Source organism: Ailuropoda melanoleuca, chromosome 17 (genome assembly GCF_002007445.2).
Source record: "Ailuropoda melanoleuca isolate Jingjing chromosome 17, ASM200744v2, whole genome shotgun sequence".
Classification (NCBI taxonomy): domain Eukaryota; kingdom Metazoa; phylum Chordata; class Mammalia; order Carnivora; family Ursidae; genus Ailuropoda; species Ailuropoda melanoleuca.
Window position 1 is genome coordinate 18,202,495 of NC_048234.1, and position 17,094 is coordinate 18,219,588.

The 17,094-nt window shown below is 39.0% G+C and overlaps 1 protein-coding gene across 1 annotated transcript in view; it reads left to right on the forward strand.

Annotated features, from left to right (window-relative positions):
• The window catches only part of LOC100473014 (contactin-associated protein-like 3), a 205,717-nt gene that overhangs the window by 174,941 nt on the left and 13,682 nt on the right, over nt 1-17,094 (forward strand). The window contains 6 exon segments of the mRNA XM_034647088.1: nt 4,419-4,589; nt 5,499-5,717; nt 7,708-7,947; nt 8,491-8,721; nt 9,929-10,062; nt 10,868-10,955. Coding sequence (XP_034502979.1) covers nt 4,419-4,589; nt 5,499-5,717; nt 7,708-7,947; nt 8,491-8,721; nt 9,929-10,062; nt 10,868-10,955 — 1,083 coding nt within the window.

The following is a 17,094-nucleotide window of genomic DNA, read 5'->3' on the forward strand; positions in this document are numbered from 1 at the left end:
TATATATATATATATATATATATATATATATATAATCAACATGCTCCACAACATTTAAACAAAGCCCAGAATTTATTAGTAGAATATTTAAAATATCTAGGAAATGATCCACAATTACTTAGCTCAAAGAACCAGAAAAATCTAAGCTGGCTTAGGAAAATATAATCAACAGATACTAATGCAAATATGACACAGAGGTTAGAATTAACTGATAAAGAGTTTAGAACAGCTGTTACATAAGAACGCTAACAAGTAATCATAAACACTTTTGTAGGCAATAGAAAAAGAACATTTCACCAAAGAAATAGGATATATAAAGAGCTAAATGAAAACTTTAGAACTGAAAAATACGGAACTGAAATAAAAGATGCCCTGGGTGGGCCAAATAGTGGATCTGAGATGAGACAGTCAATGGCCTTAATGATAGGAATGACTCATCTGATCAAAAGAAAGAAAAAAATCTAAAAATGAACAGGGCCTCAGGGAACTGTGAGTCAACAACAAAAGCTCTAACATTCATATAATTGAACATCCAGAAGCAGACAGAGTAGTGTGGTGTTGAAAAAAAAATTGAAAAAAAAATGGCTGAAAAATGTCCAAGTTTGGCAAAAAATAGACTTGAGAAGTTGAATGAACTTGAAACAGGATAAACTTAAAAAATTCACCTCTAGACACCTCATTATCAACCTGCTGAAAACAAAGGCAATGAGGGATGTTTTGAAATTAGCCGGAGAGAAGAATGATGCATCATCTATAGGTGAACACCTACTCAAATGGCAATGACTTTCTCATTAGAAACATGGAAGCCAGAAGGAAGTGGCAAAACATCTCTCAAGTGCTAAAAGTAAAGAATGATCAGTCTGGAATTCTATATTCAGCAAAAATCTCCTTCAGGGATGAAGGTAAAATCAAGAAATTCTCAGATGAAGGAAAGATAAAAGCATTCCTCACCAGAAGATACTTTAAAAGACTTTCTAAAGGAAGATTCAGACAGAAGGGAAATGATGTCAGAAGGAAATTTGGGACATCAGGGGTAGAAAATCAGCATTAGAAATGGTAAATATCAGGGTACATATAATAGACTGTTCTCCTGTTGAGTTATTTTAAACATAGGTGTGGGTCGAAAGCAAAAAATACAACATTATTTCATAGGGTTTTTAATTTGTACAGGTGAAATACGTTTAGCAGCAACAAATAAAGGAGACTCGATAAAATGATAGAATTGTTGGTGAGGTTTTGACATATGAGTCCAAGTGGTTAATGTAGATTCTGAGCAGACTCTGAAAAGGTAAGTACATCTATTGTCATTCCTAAAATAATCAATCAAGCTACTGTTATAGACAAATAAAAATAGAATACTAAAAAATGTTTAACCCAAAAGGAGATAGAAAAAGGGAAACAGAAGAAAGAAAAAGTATAACAAACAGGAAAAAATAACAAAACGATAGAACTAAATTCAACTTGTCAATATTTGTATTTAATATGATTGGTCTAAACAAACCAATTAAAGGACAGATCGTTATGACTCAACTATGTACTGTGTACAAGAAACTCACTTCAAATATAATGACATCCTAAGTTTAAAAAGAGGAACAGGAAAAAATATACTACACAAACACTAATTAAAAGAAAGCTGGAGTTTCTGTATTAAAGTTTTTGCTTGAAAGTATAGAAAATTAATAGATAGAAAAAGTGATTAAGAAGACATGAGAATCTTAAATGTGTATGCTAATAACTGAGCTTCAAATTCATAAAGCAACATCTGACAGGATGGAAAGGGGAAGTAGACAAATTCATAATTATAATTAGAGAATCCAATAATCCTCTCTCATTAACCTTTGGAACTAATAGAGGGAAAACAAGTAAAATGTACATAAAACCTGAATGTCACCACACACCAACAGAATTTAATTGACATTTATGGAACACCCTACCACCAGTAAAATACACATTCTTTTCAGATGCACATGGATACACCATATTCTGTGCCACAAAACAAACTTGAGCACATATCAAAAAATCATACAAAATACATTCTCTGACATAAATGAATTAAACTAGAAACGAACAAACAGAGTGAGAAAGTCTCCAAACACTTAGAAATTAAACACCAAACTGCTAAATAATAAATGAGTCAAGAAGGTCTCAACAGACATTATAAAATATATTGATCTGAATGAAAAGGAAAATACAACATATCAAAAATGGTAGGAGGAGTTACGGCAGTGCTTAAAGGCATATTAATAGCATTAAAAGCTTGTATTATGAAAGAAAAAGATCTCTAATTCAAACTTTTACCATAAGTAATTAGAAAAAGAAGAAAAATAATAATCAAAATAGCAGAAGGAAGGAAATAATAAAGATAAGAGAAATCAATTAAAAGCAGAGATCTATAAAACCAAACATTTTTTAAAAATCAATAAAATAGATAAATCTCTAGCAAAACTGTCAAGAGTGAGAGAGAGAAGAGAAATATTACCAATATGAGGAATGAAAGCTGGAGTATCAGTACAGACCCTACAGACGTCAATAGTATAATAATGGCATACTAGAAGCAACTCTATAAATTTTCCAACATAGATAAAACAGACCAATTCCTTGAAAACCAATAACTACTAAAACTCTCTCAAGATGAAATAAACAACTAGAATAGACCTAAAAGTATCGATGGAATGGAATCCAGTCTGAGATGCCTTCTCTGGTGAGTTCCACCAAAGAAGAAATAACACCAGATTTACACAATTTCTTTTAGAAAATAGAAGAGGAAATTCTTTCCAACATTTTATGAGGGCCAACATTGCCCCGATCCCCAAACTAGACAAAGAAAATGCAAAAAAAATTTTTAAAAAGAGGTAACTATGCAAAAATCTTCAACAACCTTAGCAAAAAATCCAGGAATATATAAAAGAATACTATCGCCAACTGGGGTTTACCCCAGGATACAAGGCTGATTCAGTGCTGCTGATCCTGGAATAACATGGGTTTGAACTGTGCAGGTCCACTTCTGTGCAGATTTTTTCCATAAATATAGTTTAATCCTATAAATGTATTTTCTCTTCCTCGTGATTTTCTTAATAATATTTTGTTTTCTCCAGCACACTTCATTATAAGAATACGGCATATAATACATATAACATACAAAGTGTGTGTTAATCATGTCTTGATGTTATTGGTAAGGAGTCCAGTCAACAGGAGGCTACTAGTAGTTAAGTTTTTGGAGGGTCACAAGTTACACATGGATTTTCAGTTGTGCGAAGTCAGTGCCCCTCACCCCTTGTTGTTCAGGGGTCGACCGTATTTGGAAATCAGTCAATGTCATCTGCATATTAACAGTTCAAAGAAGAAAAATCACATCAGGTGCTTTTTCTGCATCAGTTGATATGAACACTACAGTTTGAATTATTATGATCGTATTATGAATTAACATGATAATAAATTTATATGAGATAGCATTCACAATAAAATTCCTAGCAAACTGTGAATAAAAGGAAACTTCTTCCTCCTAATAAAAGGTGTCCATGTACAGAACAGCTAGCATCATAATCATTGGTGAAAAACTGCATTTTTTCGCCCTAAGACTGGGAACAAGATAAGGATATTCAATCTCACCATTTCTCTTCTATAACTTCAATTGTACTGGAAGTCCTAGCCAGTGCAGTAATGCAAGGAAGGAATTAAGTGCATCCAGGTTGGAAAGCAAGAAAGAACACCATCCACAAGTACACGTGTGATCGGCACAAATGTTTATAGCAACTGTTTGTGAATGACCAAATCTGGAAACCACACTGACACTCTCAAATGTGCACAAAGAAATGGTGGCACCATCCACATGATGAAATACTACAGAGCCGGAATAACTTGTGACAACCTGAATGAATCTCAAAGGCGTTACACTGAGGGAAACAAGCCAGTCTCAAAAGGTTACCTGCTGCATGACTCCATTTATGTGACGCTTGGAAAAGGCTCAACTACAGATCGTGGTCGGCAGCGCTTGCGGGGGAGGGTGTGATTATAAGGGAAAAGCAAGAGGGAGTTTGGCGGGGGGTGATGGAACTGTCCTTTATCCTGAGCTGTATCCATGTACAAATCTACGCATGTATTAAAATTCATCTAACGGTACATCCCCCCAAAGTCATTTTACTCAATGGTAATTTCTAAATAATATCGCTTTCTAAAAAACACAGGGCATTTCCAGTGATTATCTCTCCACTCAGTTGCAACCTTATTCATCTTAATCCTTGAAAGACTCAGTATTTTCACATTCTCATCGTGGCTGTGTGTTCGGAAGAACCCCCAAATGAAGGCTTGCCTAGATAATGAATGCATTTAATGGTAAAAAAAAATGCTAGAAAAACAAAATATGGTGGTTATTCTGTTTCACTGCTGTTGTCACTGTCTTTTTTTCTTTTTGGAAACAGATTCATTTTGGAATTCCGCCTCTTTCAATACCGAGACTTCATACCTTCACTTCCCTACGTTCCGTGGAGAGCTCAGTGCTGACGTGTCTTTCTTTTTTAAGACAACAGCTCCTTCTGGGGTGTTTGTAGAGAATCTGGGGATCACAGACTTCATCAGGCTAGAGCTGCACGGTGAGTCGGCCCCTAGGAAAAGCCACCAGGCACTCAATACTTAGCAATAACCCCTTTGGGAACCTAATTCCCAATGTGCTGCCATGCTTTCTTTGTCACTTGGATTTCTTGAGTACATACTAAAGTTCTATGTTCTTTTTTTGAAGATTTATTTATTTGAGAGAGAAAGAGCAGGGTTGGGGGGAAGAGGGAGAGAGAGTCTTAAGCAGACTCTGCACCAAGTGTGGAACCCAGTGCAGGGCGTGATCTCATGACGCTGAGATCACAACTTGAGCCCACACCAAGACTCGGACACTCTACCAACTGTGCCACCAGGAGCACCTAAAGTTCTATTATTTTAAATCCTTATTTTTAATAGAGAGTGAAACAGTGATTCACAGGACACACAGCAGTCTGTCCAATTTTGTGCCGCCATAAAGCTGTGTGCGATCAGGATATTTTAAACCAAACGGGTCCGTTAACTACTCACTAAATTGCAGAATCATTTCATGTAATTGACTCACCACATTGTTTATGCACGCATGCAAGACTCAGTTCCTTCCTTCATAATTTCAAGTAGGGCTTTTTAAGTAAAATATATGAGGATTTAAACTACCTTTAAATAAACTCACTGATATAAACAAAGGCAGATCGCAGGTTAGTTTCCTTTGCGTAGGGAAAGATCTCTACCCTAGGGTTTGGCAAGATGGAGAGGATGCTCTGAGAGGAATACAGAAAATGGCTTTGGTTTTCTTCCTCCAGGATACAGATTTATTTTGCCCTCCTGGCCAGCACGGAGTGACATTTGTCTGCCTGAATGTCACCGTCCTCTTTCATAAGGAGCGTGTCATGCAGCTTCCCTCCTGTCTCTCAAGACTGGATTTCCTCCCTTGTGAATGAACCGAGCTACTCTCCCATCTGTCTTTGCAGCTCCTGCAGAAGTGACCTTTTCCTTTGATGTGGGGAACGGGCGTTGTGAGGTCACCGTGCGGTCTCCCACTCCCTTTAACGACAACCGGTGGCATCACGTGAGGGCAGAGAGGAACGTGAAGGAGGCATCCCTTCAAGTGGATCAGCTCCCCAGCAAGACGCAACCAGCGCCGGCTGACGGCCACGCCCGCCTCCAGCTCAACAGCCAGCTCTTCGTGGGTGAGTGCGGTCGCGTTCTAGCCGTTCTGGCCGAGCTGTGCCGCGGGAGGCAGACCCGGAGAAGACGCTAACCGTACAGCAGCGATGGCGGCAGGTGCACGCTGCTTCTGCCCGCACCATGTGCCGGGAGCTCGTGCAAGAGTCAGCCTCTCCGTCCACAGATTGTTGTTAATACGGTTTCCGTAGAAGGTTGTCAGTGATTATTGTTTCCATAGATTTCCCAGTTCACAGGTGAGGTAATGGAGGTTCAGAGAGATCAAGTGACTTAGTTTAGAAACTCAAATAGAAGAGAAAGCCAGTCCCTGGTGGACGGATTCCCAGGCTTGCACTCGATAGCATTGACGACTTGTGTTTGTTTTAGTTACTTCTCATCAATACTATTTCTAAAACAATTAGCAATTTTCATCCAATACTCCCTCTTCACTTCTCAGTGAAGTTGGAGAACCTGCCATGTGACTGTGGCAGAATTCTCCAGTGTCCCCTCAAGCACAGACCGTGGGAGACTCACGTGGCTGTGCCCGCGGGACCAGCGCCAGCCGTGTCGGCTGCTCAGTCCTTGCAAATGTCAGGTTCAGAACCGGCCTGGCTCCATTCTCGCTGCCGGTTCTTCAAAGAGTAAAGCTCTGGGTAGTGGAAGTCTTCCTTTTCATTTCCTTCCTTATTTCTTTAATATTTTTTTCTCTTTTCTCAAAGGGAGAGATAGGTTTTGCTGCATTACTTTTCAGACAACTCTATTCTAATTTGGCAACCAAGCCCATCAATGAGGTAACTCTTACTCGGTCATTTCTCAGGTATATTCGAGTAAGTAAAAATGCAGTGCAATTAAAAACTGATATAAATCAAGATTAGCATGCTTTGCCAGAGGACACCTACAGCATCTGGGGGCTAGTGCTATGCAGGGAGATGTGTGTGTGTGTGTGTGTGTGTGTACAACCCATGGCACATAAAACTCCACTTCAAGGCTTCACGTCAAGTCATGAAACTGAATCAAATTAAACAATTTTATTTTCTGATTTGTAATCCTGAGGATCAATTAATAGAATTTCTAGGAACAAAGTTTGCATGAACACCTACCTAATATTGACTCCCCACTGAAATAATGTTTCTAGAGCTTGGGAAGCTAGCAGAAAATTCTGATCTGGGGTATGTACCCCAGGCCCACTGAGTCCGAATCCCTGGTAGTGAACCCCAACTCTGTTTTCAGCAAGCACTCCAGCTGACCCCTGCACTCCCAGATTTGAGATTAGGCTCGCTTGAGACATGACAAAAATCCAGAGAGCTACACAGTGTTCGGTTATCACCCTACCTGACCTCAGAGCCGGCAGACTGGAGCGAGGCAGGCCTGAGGGCCTAGGTTTTAATATCACCCCTCTGCCTTCTCTTTCTTTGCTGGCTCCTCATTTCCTTTTCACAACGTTGTTAATGGGAGCACTTCTAGGAAGGGTTGATATTACATATGCGATTTGTTATATATATAAAACAAATGTATAACAAATATGTAGCAAAATATATGTAACAAATGCATATACAAATTATAATGTATATTATTATAAATATATACACTACATATAAACTTGTATATTACAAATTTGTAATATATATTATATTGCAAAACTTTTCACCTATCTAACTTTATTGTACACACCACAGTTTATACACTTAAACTTTAAAAAGGATAGATGGATCTTTTTTTTATGAAGGAACTGATGTAAAAATGTATAAGACTTTCTAAATATAACTTGAAGAAGTATCTTTAGAATAAATATTTACCAAGGTCAACTTCAAAAATATTTTTGTCAATGGTTTATTCAGTATCGTTTGATGATTCTTAATATGTGATCACAGCTGTGTTTTCAAACTTGTATGTGTTCATAAAACTTTCGACGGGACACTTTTTTGACATTATCGGTATGGCCTCAGTGGGATGTGGAGTCGAAATGCCGCCAAAACAGCCGGGAGCACGTTTGCAATCACGGCGTTTCGCTTGCAGGTGGGACGGCCACCAGGCAGAGAGGCTTCCTGGGCTGCATTCGGTCGCTGCGGTTGAATGGGCTGGCCCTGGACCTGGAAGAAAGGGCCACAATGACGCCAGGCGTGGAGCCAGGCTGCCCAGGACACTGCAGCAGCTACGGACACTTGTGTCGCAACGGAGGGAGATGTAGAGAGAGACCCAGGGGCATCGCTTGCGACTGTGCCTTCTCTGCGTACGACGGGCCTTTCTGCGAGAGCGGTGAGTGTGGCCCGCGAGCAGGACGGGGAGAGGGAGGCACCTCATTTGGCTGTTTGCCTTCCGTTTCTGACATTTGACCCTGCAAAGAAAGGATAAGGCAGTTCTCTGTGATTGGCTAACGTAGAGTTGTTCCGGTCTCCAATTTGTCCCTTTGTGATTCTATTCTTGAGACGCTCTTGCCGACTTCTGTTGGAACCAGTATCATCGATGAAACACTGAAAAGAACAGTAACTCTATGTATATGTTTACACTCGGCATTTAATGCTATGTAAATCTGAGATGAAGCATCTTGTGGGCAATAATAAAATATTGTTGCCCAGTTCTACATCATGGGACTATGCGTGGGGATAAGTTATCTTTTTATCCATACTTTATTATTTGTTTAATCTGCAGTATTTTAATATTTAAAAAAAAACAGCAAAGCATAACATTCTTGTTTTCTCTCTTGAGATATTTGAGGGTTAGAGATATTGTGTAAATACACGTAGAGAAGAGCCTTGCATTGACGTAGCGCTAACATAACAAAAATGAGTGTCATTCCAGAGATTTCTGCCTATTTTGGAACTGGCTCGTCAGTTATCTACAACTTTCAAGAACATTCCAATTACACCTTCAGTAAGAACTCCAGCTCCTTTGCAGCTTTATTTCATGAGGATCTGACGCTGGCCGGCGAAATGGCCACACTGAGCTTCCGGACCACGGGGACGCCCAGCTTACTCCTCTATGTGAGCTCCTTCTACGAGGAGTACCTGTCCGTTATCCTCGCCCCCAATGGTGAGTGTCGACACTGTAAGAACAAGGGGACTGAATTAGAAAGTGAGAACCACAATGAGAGGGGCCCTCTAGGTGTTAAACTACAAAAAGGAAACACAATTGCATGGCTTCCATTTCTCATTCTATCAGGGGTGGTTTCTTTTTCATGATCACCTCAAGTGTTTATCACCAACGTTAACATTTCCATGATTACATTTAAGATGCATTTCTCCCATGGCAATTTGATCACTTTAGGTATTTGATGTGCAGCTAGCCTTCTTGCTATTCTGGGAAGTCTTTCCTTCTATGCACGAATAAATTAGTTTTGCGATTCACTTTGAAACAAGTATCTTATTTTGTACATGGAAAATATTTCCTCCTCCTTCTAAGCAAAGTGAAGAAGTATATTAGACTCTCTAAAATCCAATATTCCTACGCATCAGATGAATAGGATTGTTCTTTACTCATCATGTCATATCTACATACAAAGAAAAGTGGGATGAGAGCTACCCAACCCATGGCCACCAAATCTTTCCAAGACTGTTCCCGATGGAGAATTAGACCGGGCTATAACCTTCTTTACAGAGAGGAAGGGCAGAGACTTACCTGCTGGAGGATCTATTACAGGCAATAAGGGAGTCATGGGATAGTGGGCGTATCTTGAAGGACATCAGGAGATTTCGAAATTGTAACAAATCATTGGTCTTTCCTCTGTTTCTTGATTATGGCAGAAACATTAGGGAAAAAATTCTGGTTGTGCAAAAAAAAAATTCATTATGCAAATGTCAGCAATACATTAAAATGCATTAAAATGAGTCACATTAAAAGAAGTGATGCTTATAGAAACTGAATGTTAATGCAATATTGCTTGAGGTTTTACCATTTAATACTATGAATACCACATGAATAATTAACTTCGAGCCTAGCTCTGAGTTCTCATATGCTTAACTTAACTTTTTCCTTTAGCTAAGGAAAATGGAAGAACTTGGAAAAAGACCATTTGGTCTTGACTTTTAAAATAGCATAATTGGATTTTGAATTCGGCCCCGGAACAGCACACAAATGATCACTCTTCCAAGAATAGGGACTATTGGTGTCCTTAAGCAAGTGCTCAATAAATTGAAATTATATGAAATACATAAAAACAAAATGTGCTTTAGAACCTGCATTGACATTTTTTCTATAAAATTCCATTTTAGTTAAAAATGTCATTTTCTCTCTCCTTTAGGAAGTTTGCAGATCAGGTATAAGCTGGACAGGCACCAGGAACCTGATGTTTTTAACTTTGGTTTTAAAAACCTTGCCGATGGGCAGCTTCACCAGGTGAAGATTCACAGAGACGCGGCTCTGGTCTCTGTAGAGGTAAGGGGTAGATTCACAACAACAACAGTAACCAAACTTGTGGCACTCAGTGCACGACCTCCAGCAAGACTTTGGTGATAAATGCTAGTAAAAGAGAAACACATTCGGCACAGTCTCCCCATGAAGGCCTGGGGACAGAAAACATAGTCAAGGTGTTTTATTTAGCAACGTTGTTTATTTGTTTAGCAAGCTGACAAGGTTCTTATTAATATCTGACCACTTAAAATGCCAAGCTGTCCTCATCGGTAGGGGAATGTTGTCTAGTTTCTCCCAGCGATTACTGGAGATATTCCGATGGGAACCTATTCCCATCTGACTACAAAAAAAGCAAAGGCTGCAGAAATGTAAACACAAGGAGAAAAGCAAGATTTTGCTTAAAGTGGAAATACATTTTTTAAAAGCATCAGCGTTTAAATTATTCATTGTCACTGGGTTTTGGAGAATAACCTTTATATATTGAATCTGGGCAAATAATACCTTTTAGTGCTTGTGTTACTAATTTCTATTTGAAATAAGTAAAAGCTTAAAGGTTTGAAATAGCTTATTGCATCTCTTTGTGGATTGTACCAATTATAGATCCTTAAACCATGAAGACAAATAGCGGGAAGAGAATAGGCCATGGGGTGGTGTGAAATCTGAGGAATTATAAAAATTATTATGAAACGGTTTTCTCCTTTACCCTCTGGGATATCTCGGAGGTATGGCTCTTCGTTAGTGTTTTTCGTGGTCTCCCTCTGATTCCCATTCTCTTATCATCAAAATTGCCCGCCATTTTGATGTTTGCTTCTCGTGGAATATTTAATAGGTTAACCAGAATGCAAGGAGACAAGTCATCCTGTCGTCAGGGACAGAATTCAATGCTGTCAAATCCCTTACGTTGGGGACAATTTTAGGTAAGTGGCAGAGAGAGCGTCGCCCCCCCCACCCCCATGACATGGATCAGGAGTGTTAGGTTGCAAACACAGGAAGCGTTCTTCATGCTGAAAGAAGCTTATTGTCATATTCATGGTTTCCTAGTGAGTGACAATCAAGGTAGAAGCCGCTCTTTTTTTGTCTCGGTCTGCCTGAAATCAGGAGCAAGGGCTGACTGCTAGGTGAGCCAGGGTGCTCCCTGAGCACTGCCTCCACACTTGCCCTCTCACTTGGCAATCAAGCAGAGTGAAACTGGTATTTTTCTCACAATTGAGGAAAGGTGAAATCAAAGCAGGTATCACATTCACAAATTATATATTAATCAGGGGTCAAATGCAAAAATCATTCAATGATAAATATAGATGTACATTTACAAGAAGAGAAAAGACTTAATTTTCTTTTAGCAAGTGAATACGTGTTGGGCGGTAGGCTGGGCCCTGCTTTGAGATGGGTTCAATGCTCCCAGCTACTCTTGGAAGGTCAGGGCCTGAAGACCCCCCCCACACACTTTATGGGCTGTGAGTTATTCTCCATGAGCGTAGCAGAGTAAAATCATACTTAGGCATCAAATTATTTATGCCTTTATTTTTTCCCCTTGTCTCCAAGAATTAAATTGAAATAAAAATGAATTTTGAAAGGTAACTTTTCTTTTTGATCATTTATATGTAAATCGTACATGCTGTGGACATTTAAAGTTATTTGGGAGAAATCCTCTCGTGTGGTATTGCATATTAGCCCTGCTCTGGGACGTGACACCCACCTGGCTCTGTTTGGTCCTAGATGATTCATGGGATCTTTATTACCTTTGCAGCCATTTATACACTGATTCTTTGATCATTTCTTCCACCCCCCCCCCCACATATATAACATCCTACAAACTTTGGATAGTTAGAGACAGCCCATGAGCGGACATTCAAAATATGATGAGAAGCACAGTAACTATTAAAATGACCACATTGTTCTAAAAGATGATGGGCAATAAAATTATGAGTTCTTATTTTTCAGAGGAAATGTGACAAACCCTAGCGTGCCCTTGTAAATGGTTAAAAACAGATGCGCATCCTTTAGATGGTACAGGGTAACCGGAAGCGCCATGTCGGTCATGCGCACTTACAGGCGCAGGTTAAACCAGTGAAGGAGGGTGCTGGAGTTCTTTGTTGTGAACATATAGTTTTAGCATCATATAATTAATAGCAACTTCGGGCTGAAGCCGTGATCCTGCTTTCTAATCACGCCTTAAAGTGGTTAAAGAATCGGCCTCCAGGATGTGTTGGCAGAAAGGCTTTGGTGTGGCTCACTGTTCCAGTCCCCTCCGCACGTGCACAATACTCATCCAGCAGTTAGCGCAGAAATACAAACGAGAGCAGTTGTTTCCCTTGAGCACTGGGAGAGGTTTCTAGCTATTGCAGCCCATTGCAGAGGAAGGGGACTATCTCAGGCTCTAATGTGTGACTTTGGATGTGTTTTCTAGGCGTTTCCGGACATTCATGTTTTTGTGATATTAGATTTTTTGTTCTATTTTTTAAGGTTTTTATTTGAATTCTAGTTGGATAACATACAGTGCAATATTAATTTCAGGTATAGAATTTAGTGATTCATCACTTACATAAAACACCCAGTAGATTTTTTTATTCTATTTAAAACAGTGGCATAGTATAGAAAACTCCAGGAACTGGGAAAACAATAGAAAGCAATAAGCTTCCCCTCTGATTTTCACCCGTGAGCATAACGGTATACGTTTAAGCTAGAAGAGGTTATGAAGTTCCTAACACTTCAAAGCCCACCTTGAGTTTCACAGCACAGAGGGATGGAACCCCATCCTTGGCTGTCATCTGAATAGTATAATTGTTTTTAACATCCAAGAGGAAAAGAATTTGCTCCCTTTTTATCTGATATTGAGCTCCCCTCTCTGACCCACAGATAGTTACTATCCTCGGTTCGAACAGAGTGAGGAATTGATCAAGCCTCAGAGCGCGACTTCCACACGGGTGCAGTCTGTGAGTGGAGGGGTGGCCCTGTCTGCCCCCAGCAGGGTCATCCCTCCTTCATTGCCGGAGCAGGTGTCTGTGTGCACTCATTTCCCAGCCACGAGGACAGATGGGGTCAAGGAACAAAAGGAACACAGCACGCACAACTTCCTGCCCTCAGTGACTCCAGCCTCTGACAGGAGCGATGAGGCACGTTCAGAAGTGTCTGTGACACAAGGTAGAAAAGTTGCCATCAGGACGTGTGAAATTGACAAATTTTTTTTTAAAGATTTTATTTATTTATTTATTTGAGAGAGATAGAGACAGCCAGTGAGAGAGGGAGCACAAGCAGGGGGAGTGGGAGAGGAAGAAGCAGGCTCCCAGCGGAGGAGCCTGATGTGGGGCTCGATCCCAGAACACCAGGACCACGGCCTGAGCCAAAGGCAGCCGCTTAACGACTGAGCCACCCAGGCGCCGTGACAAATATTTTTATTTATTTATTTTTTTAAGATTTTATTTATTTATTTGACAGAGACAGCCAGTGAGAGAGGGAACACAAGCAGGGGGAGTGGGAGAGGAAGAAGCAGGCTTCCAGTGGAGGAGCCTGATGTGGGGCTCGATCCCATAACGCCGGGATCATGCCCTGAGCCAAAGGCAGACGCTTACCGACTGCGCTACCCAGGCGCCCCACCGACAAATATTTTTAAAGACAATTTAGCTTTGAATTTATTATCTGTAAAAAGATATGCCATAGATTATGGAAATTGATTTAATAACTAAAGTGCCTTACATAAAGGGAATCATTTTAATAAAAAAGGAGAATAATATATTTTATCATACAAATTTTTATTTTCCTACAAGTTAATATATAGAGGGCAATAGCACGGTATCGAAGATGTTAATGTTTCGACTAACGAATGGTATAGGCAAAAGCCTCTCTCTCAGGCTATAAAAATTAAAGTTGAAATTCAGTGATGAAGTTTATTGCCTGAAGCAATTGAGTCTAATATAATTATAAATATTTCATCTGTACCTAGAGGTATGCATCTTGATCAAAGGCTAATAAAACTTTCCGTGTTTTGGATAACTTTATTTCAGGATAGCTTCTAGTTACCAGTTAGTAACTATGAGAAGACTACTATTTTGTGTTCAGATTTGGAAAATGGAAGCAGAGCTTCCTTTCAGAAACTTACAGTAAAATAGACCAACAGATTGACTAAGAAAGAGCCATTAATTTTCCAAAGACAGTTGTCCCAAACTACGGAAAGCCATGCAGTACTTATTCTTGGTTAGCTGCATTGACTCAATGAGCTATCCATTCATTAAAAACCTTTGGTGGTCCCTGATGTGCACTTGTACTTCCCTGGGACATTTTGAACACCTAGCAATAGGATACACTCTACTGCCCTCAAAGCACTCGCAATATCATAGGGAATATAAACAATAAAATAGTGTTCACGGCTAATCTGATTTATCATTAGTATTATTTACCTTCGTGTGCTTTGGAAAAAATGGTTCAGGATCATCTTCTAAATTATCAAGTTGTTTTTGTTCTTCCCATTCTTCAGTGGTCTTATTAATGATGACGACTCAGATTAAGTGTTCCCAGTTACTATAAAATAATTTTAGTAAAATCCTAGTTTAAATGCAAATCGTTAGGTTTCTCATTTTCTGTCTAGTCTTGACTTGGGTGTGGCCTATGGTCCTAAAGTGTGAGAGCTTTAAAATACAAACACCCCAGAAAGGTGCCCTAGCATTTTCACTCAGTTTTATTTCTCTAAAGACTTTTGTATAGATGGTATTCTGTTGATTTTGTCTTTTGTGCATTAAAAAGCAACAACAGCAAAAACCCACAAAATATCAAAACAAAAATCTTTTTTGAAATGTGCAGCATAAAGATGTGTCTTTCTCTTTCCTCCTGGGAAAGAATACCATAGGTTAAGTGTACTTCAAATCAATACAGTCATGCAGATAAACCTTAGCAGGTAAATTTTCTATGTGGGGAAAAGAAATCCACTGAAGGATCTTATGTTGAAATAGAACTTCATAGATGAGAATTGGGTAGTAAATAATCTGTGGAAATGACCTATATATACCTTCACGGACAGACTACAATTTTGATATTGAAAACTCCATTGACTTATGTGGCATATGTTTGTCTTTGCTATGCTCTGCCTAAGAATTTATCTCATTTAGGAGGAAAGTCATGGAGCGAAAGACACAAGAAGTTTATAAAATTTCAGCAGTGTGAATACAAATGCAAAGATCCTCAACAAAATATTAGCAAATCTAATCCAGTAACATAGAAAAATTGTTACACACCATGACCAGATAAGATTTATCCTAGAAATATAAGGTTGGTTCAACAGATAAAAAGCAATCAATGTAATATGCCATATTAATGGAATAAAGAACAAAAACCACATGGTTACCTCAATAGACACAGAAAAAACATTTGAAAAAAAAATCCACTGTGCTTTCATAATAAAAAACAAACTAAGAATAGAAAGAGACCTCCTCACATGAAAAAAGACATCTACAAAAATCCCATGTCTAACATCACACTTAATGGAATGTAATAGAAATCTTTCCTTAGGATCAAGAATAAGATAAGGATGTCTACTCTCATCACTTTCATTCAAGGCTGTAGTACAGGTTAGAGTGAGTGCTACTAGGCAAGGAAAAAAAAAGAGTTAAAAGTATCCAGAATAAAAAGGAAGAAGTAAAACTATTTCTGTTTGCAGAGAACATGATCTCGTAAGGAATCCATGAAAAAAGCTAGTAGAGCTAGTACACAGTTTCAACAAAGATATAAGATAGATATACAGAAATTTATTTTATTTCTATATACTAGCAATGAATAATACAAAAATGAAATGAAGACTGAAATGTAAGTTCCATTTAAAATAGCATCAAAAAGAATAAAATACCTTGGAATAACTTGAACAAAAGAGGTGTAAGACACATACACTGGAACCTATGAAATGTTGCGGGAAGAAATTACGGAAGACATACATAAAGAGAAAGACATCCATGCTCATGGATTGGAAGTCTTGATATTGCTAAGACGGCAGTGCTCCCCAAATTGATCTACAGATTCAATATAGTTCTTATCAAAATCCAAATGGCAAGTTGATCCCAAAATGCATATGGAAATGCAAGGGACTCCAAATAGCCAAAACAATCTTGAAAAGAAGAATGAAGTTGGAGGTCTCACCCTTGAATTTAAAACTCGGTACAAAGCCATAGATATCAAAACCGTATGATATTGGCATAAGGATAACTATATTGACCAATAGAATAGACTGAGAATCACGAAATAAAACTATTTATTGCCAATTGACATCTGACATTCAATGGTGCCAGGCCCATTCAATGGTACTGAGCCAGCTGGGTATCCACAGGTTTAAAAAGCGATGTTGGGGCGCCCGGGTAGCGCAGTCGTTAAGCGTCTGCCTTCGGCTCAGGGTGTGATCCCGGCAGTCCGGGATCGAGTCCCACATCAGGCTCCTCTACTGGGAGCCTGCTTCTTCCTCTCCCACTCCCCTGCTGTGTTCCCTCTCTCGCTGGCTGTCTCTCTGTCACATAAATAAATAAAATCATTTAAAAAAAAAAAGTGATGTTGACCCCTACCTCACACCATGTACAAAAATTAATTCAAAATGGATGATACTCCTAAATGTGGGGGCTACAATTATAAAACTCTTAGACGAAACTATGGTTATGCATTTTTGTGACTTTGGGTGAGGCAATGGTTTCTTAGATAAGGCTTCTTAAAAGCCTTGAGTTAGATCATGGTTTCTCAAAAGCACAAGCAATAGATAAGACAGGCACAAGAAAATAGATAAGTCAGACTTCCTCAAAATTTAAAACCTTGGTAATTCAAAAGACACTCCCAAGAAAGTAAAAAGGCAATCCACAAAATGAGAAAAACGTTTGCAAGTCATGTATCGCATAAGAAATTTTTGCACAGAGTATAGACAGAGCTCTTTCAGCTAAACGAAAAGACAACTCTATTTAGAAATGTCCAAAAGATCTGGTCAAAGGTCAAAATCAAAGACATTTCTTCGAAGAAGATATACCAATGACCAATGTGAAAAGATGATCAAAATCATTAGCCGTCAAGGAAATGCAAATCCAAACCACAAGATAT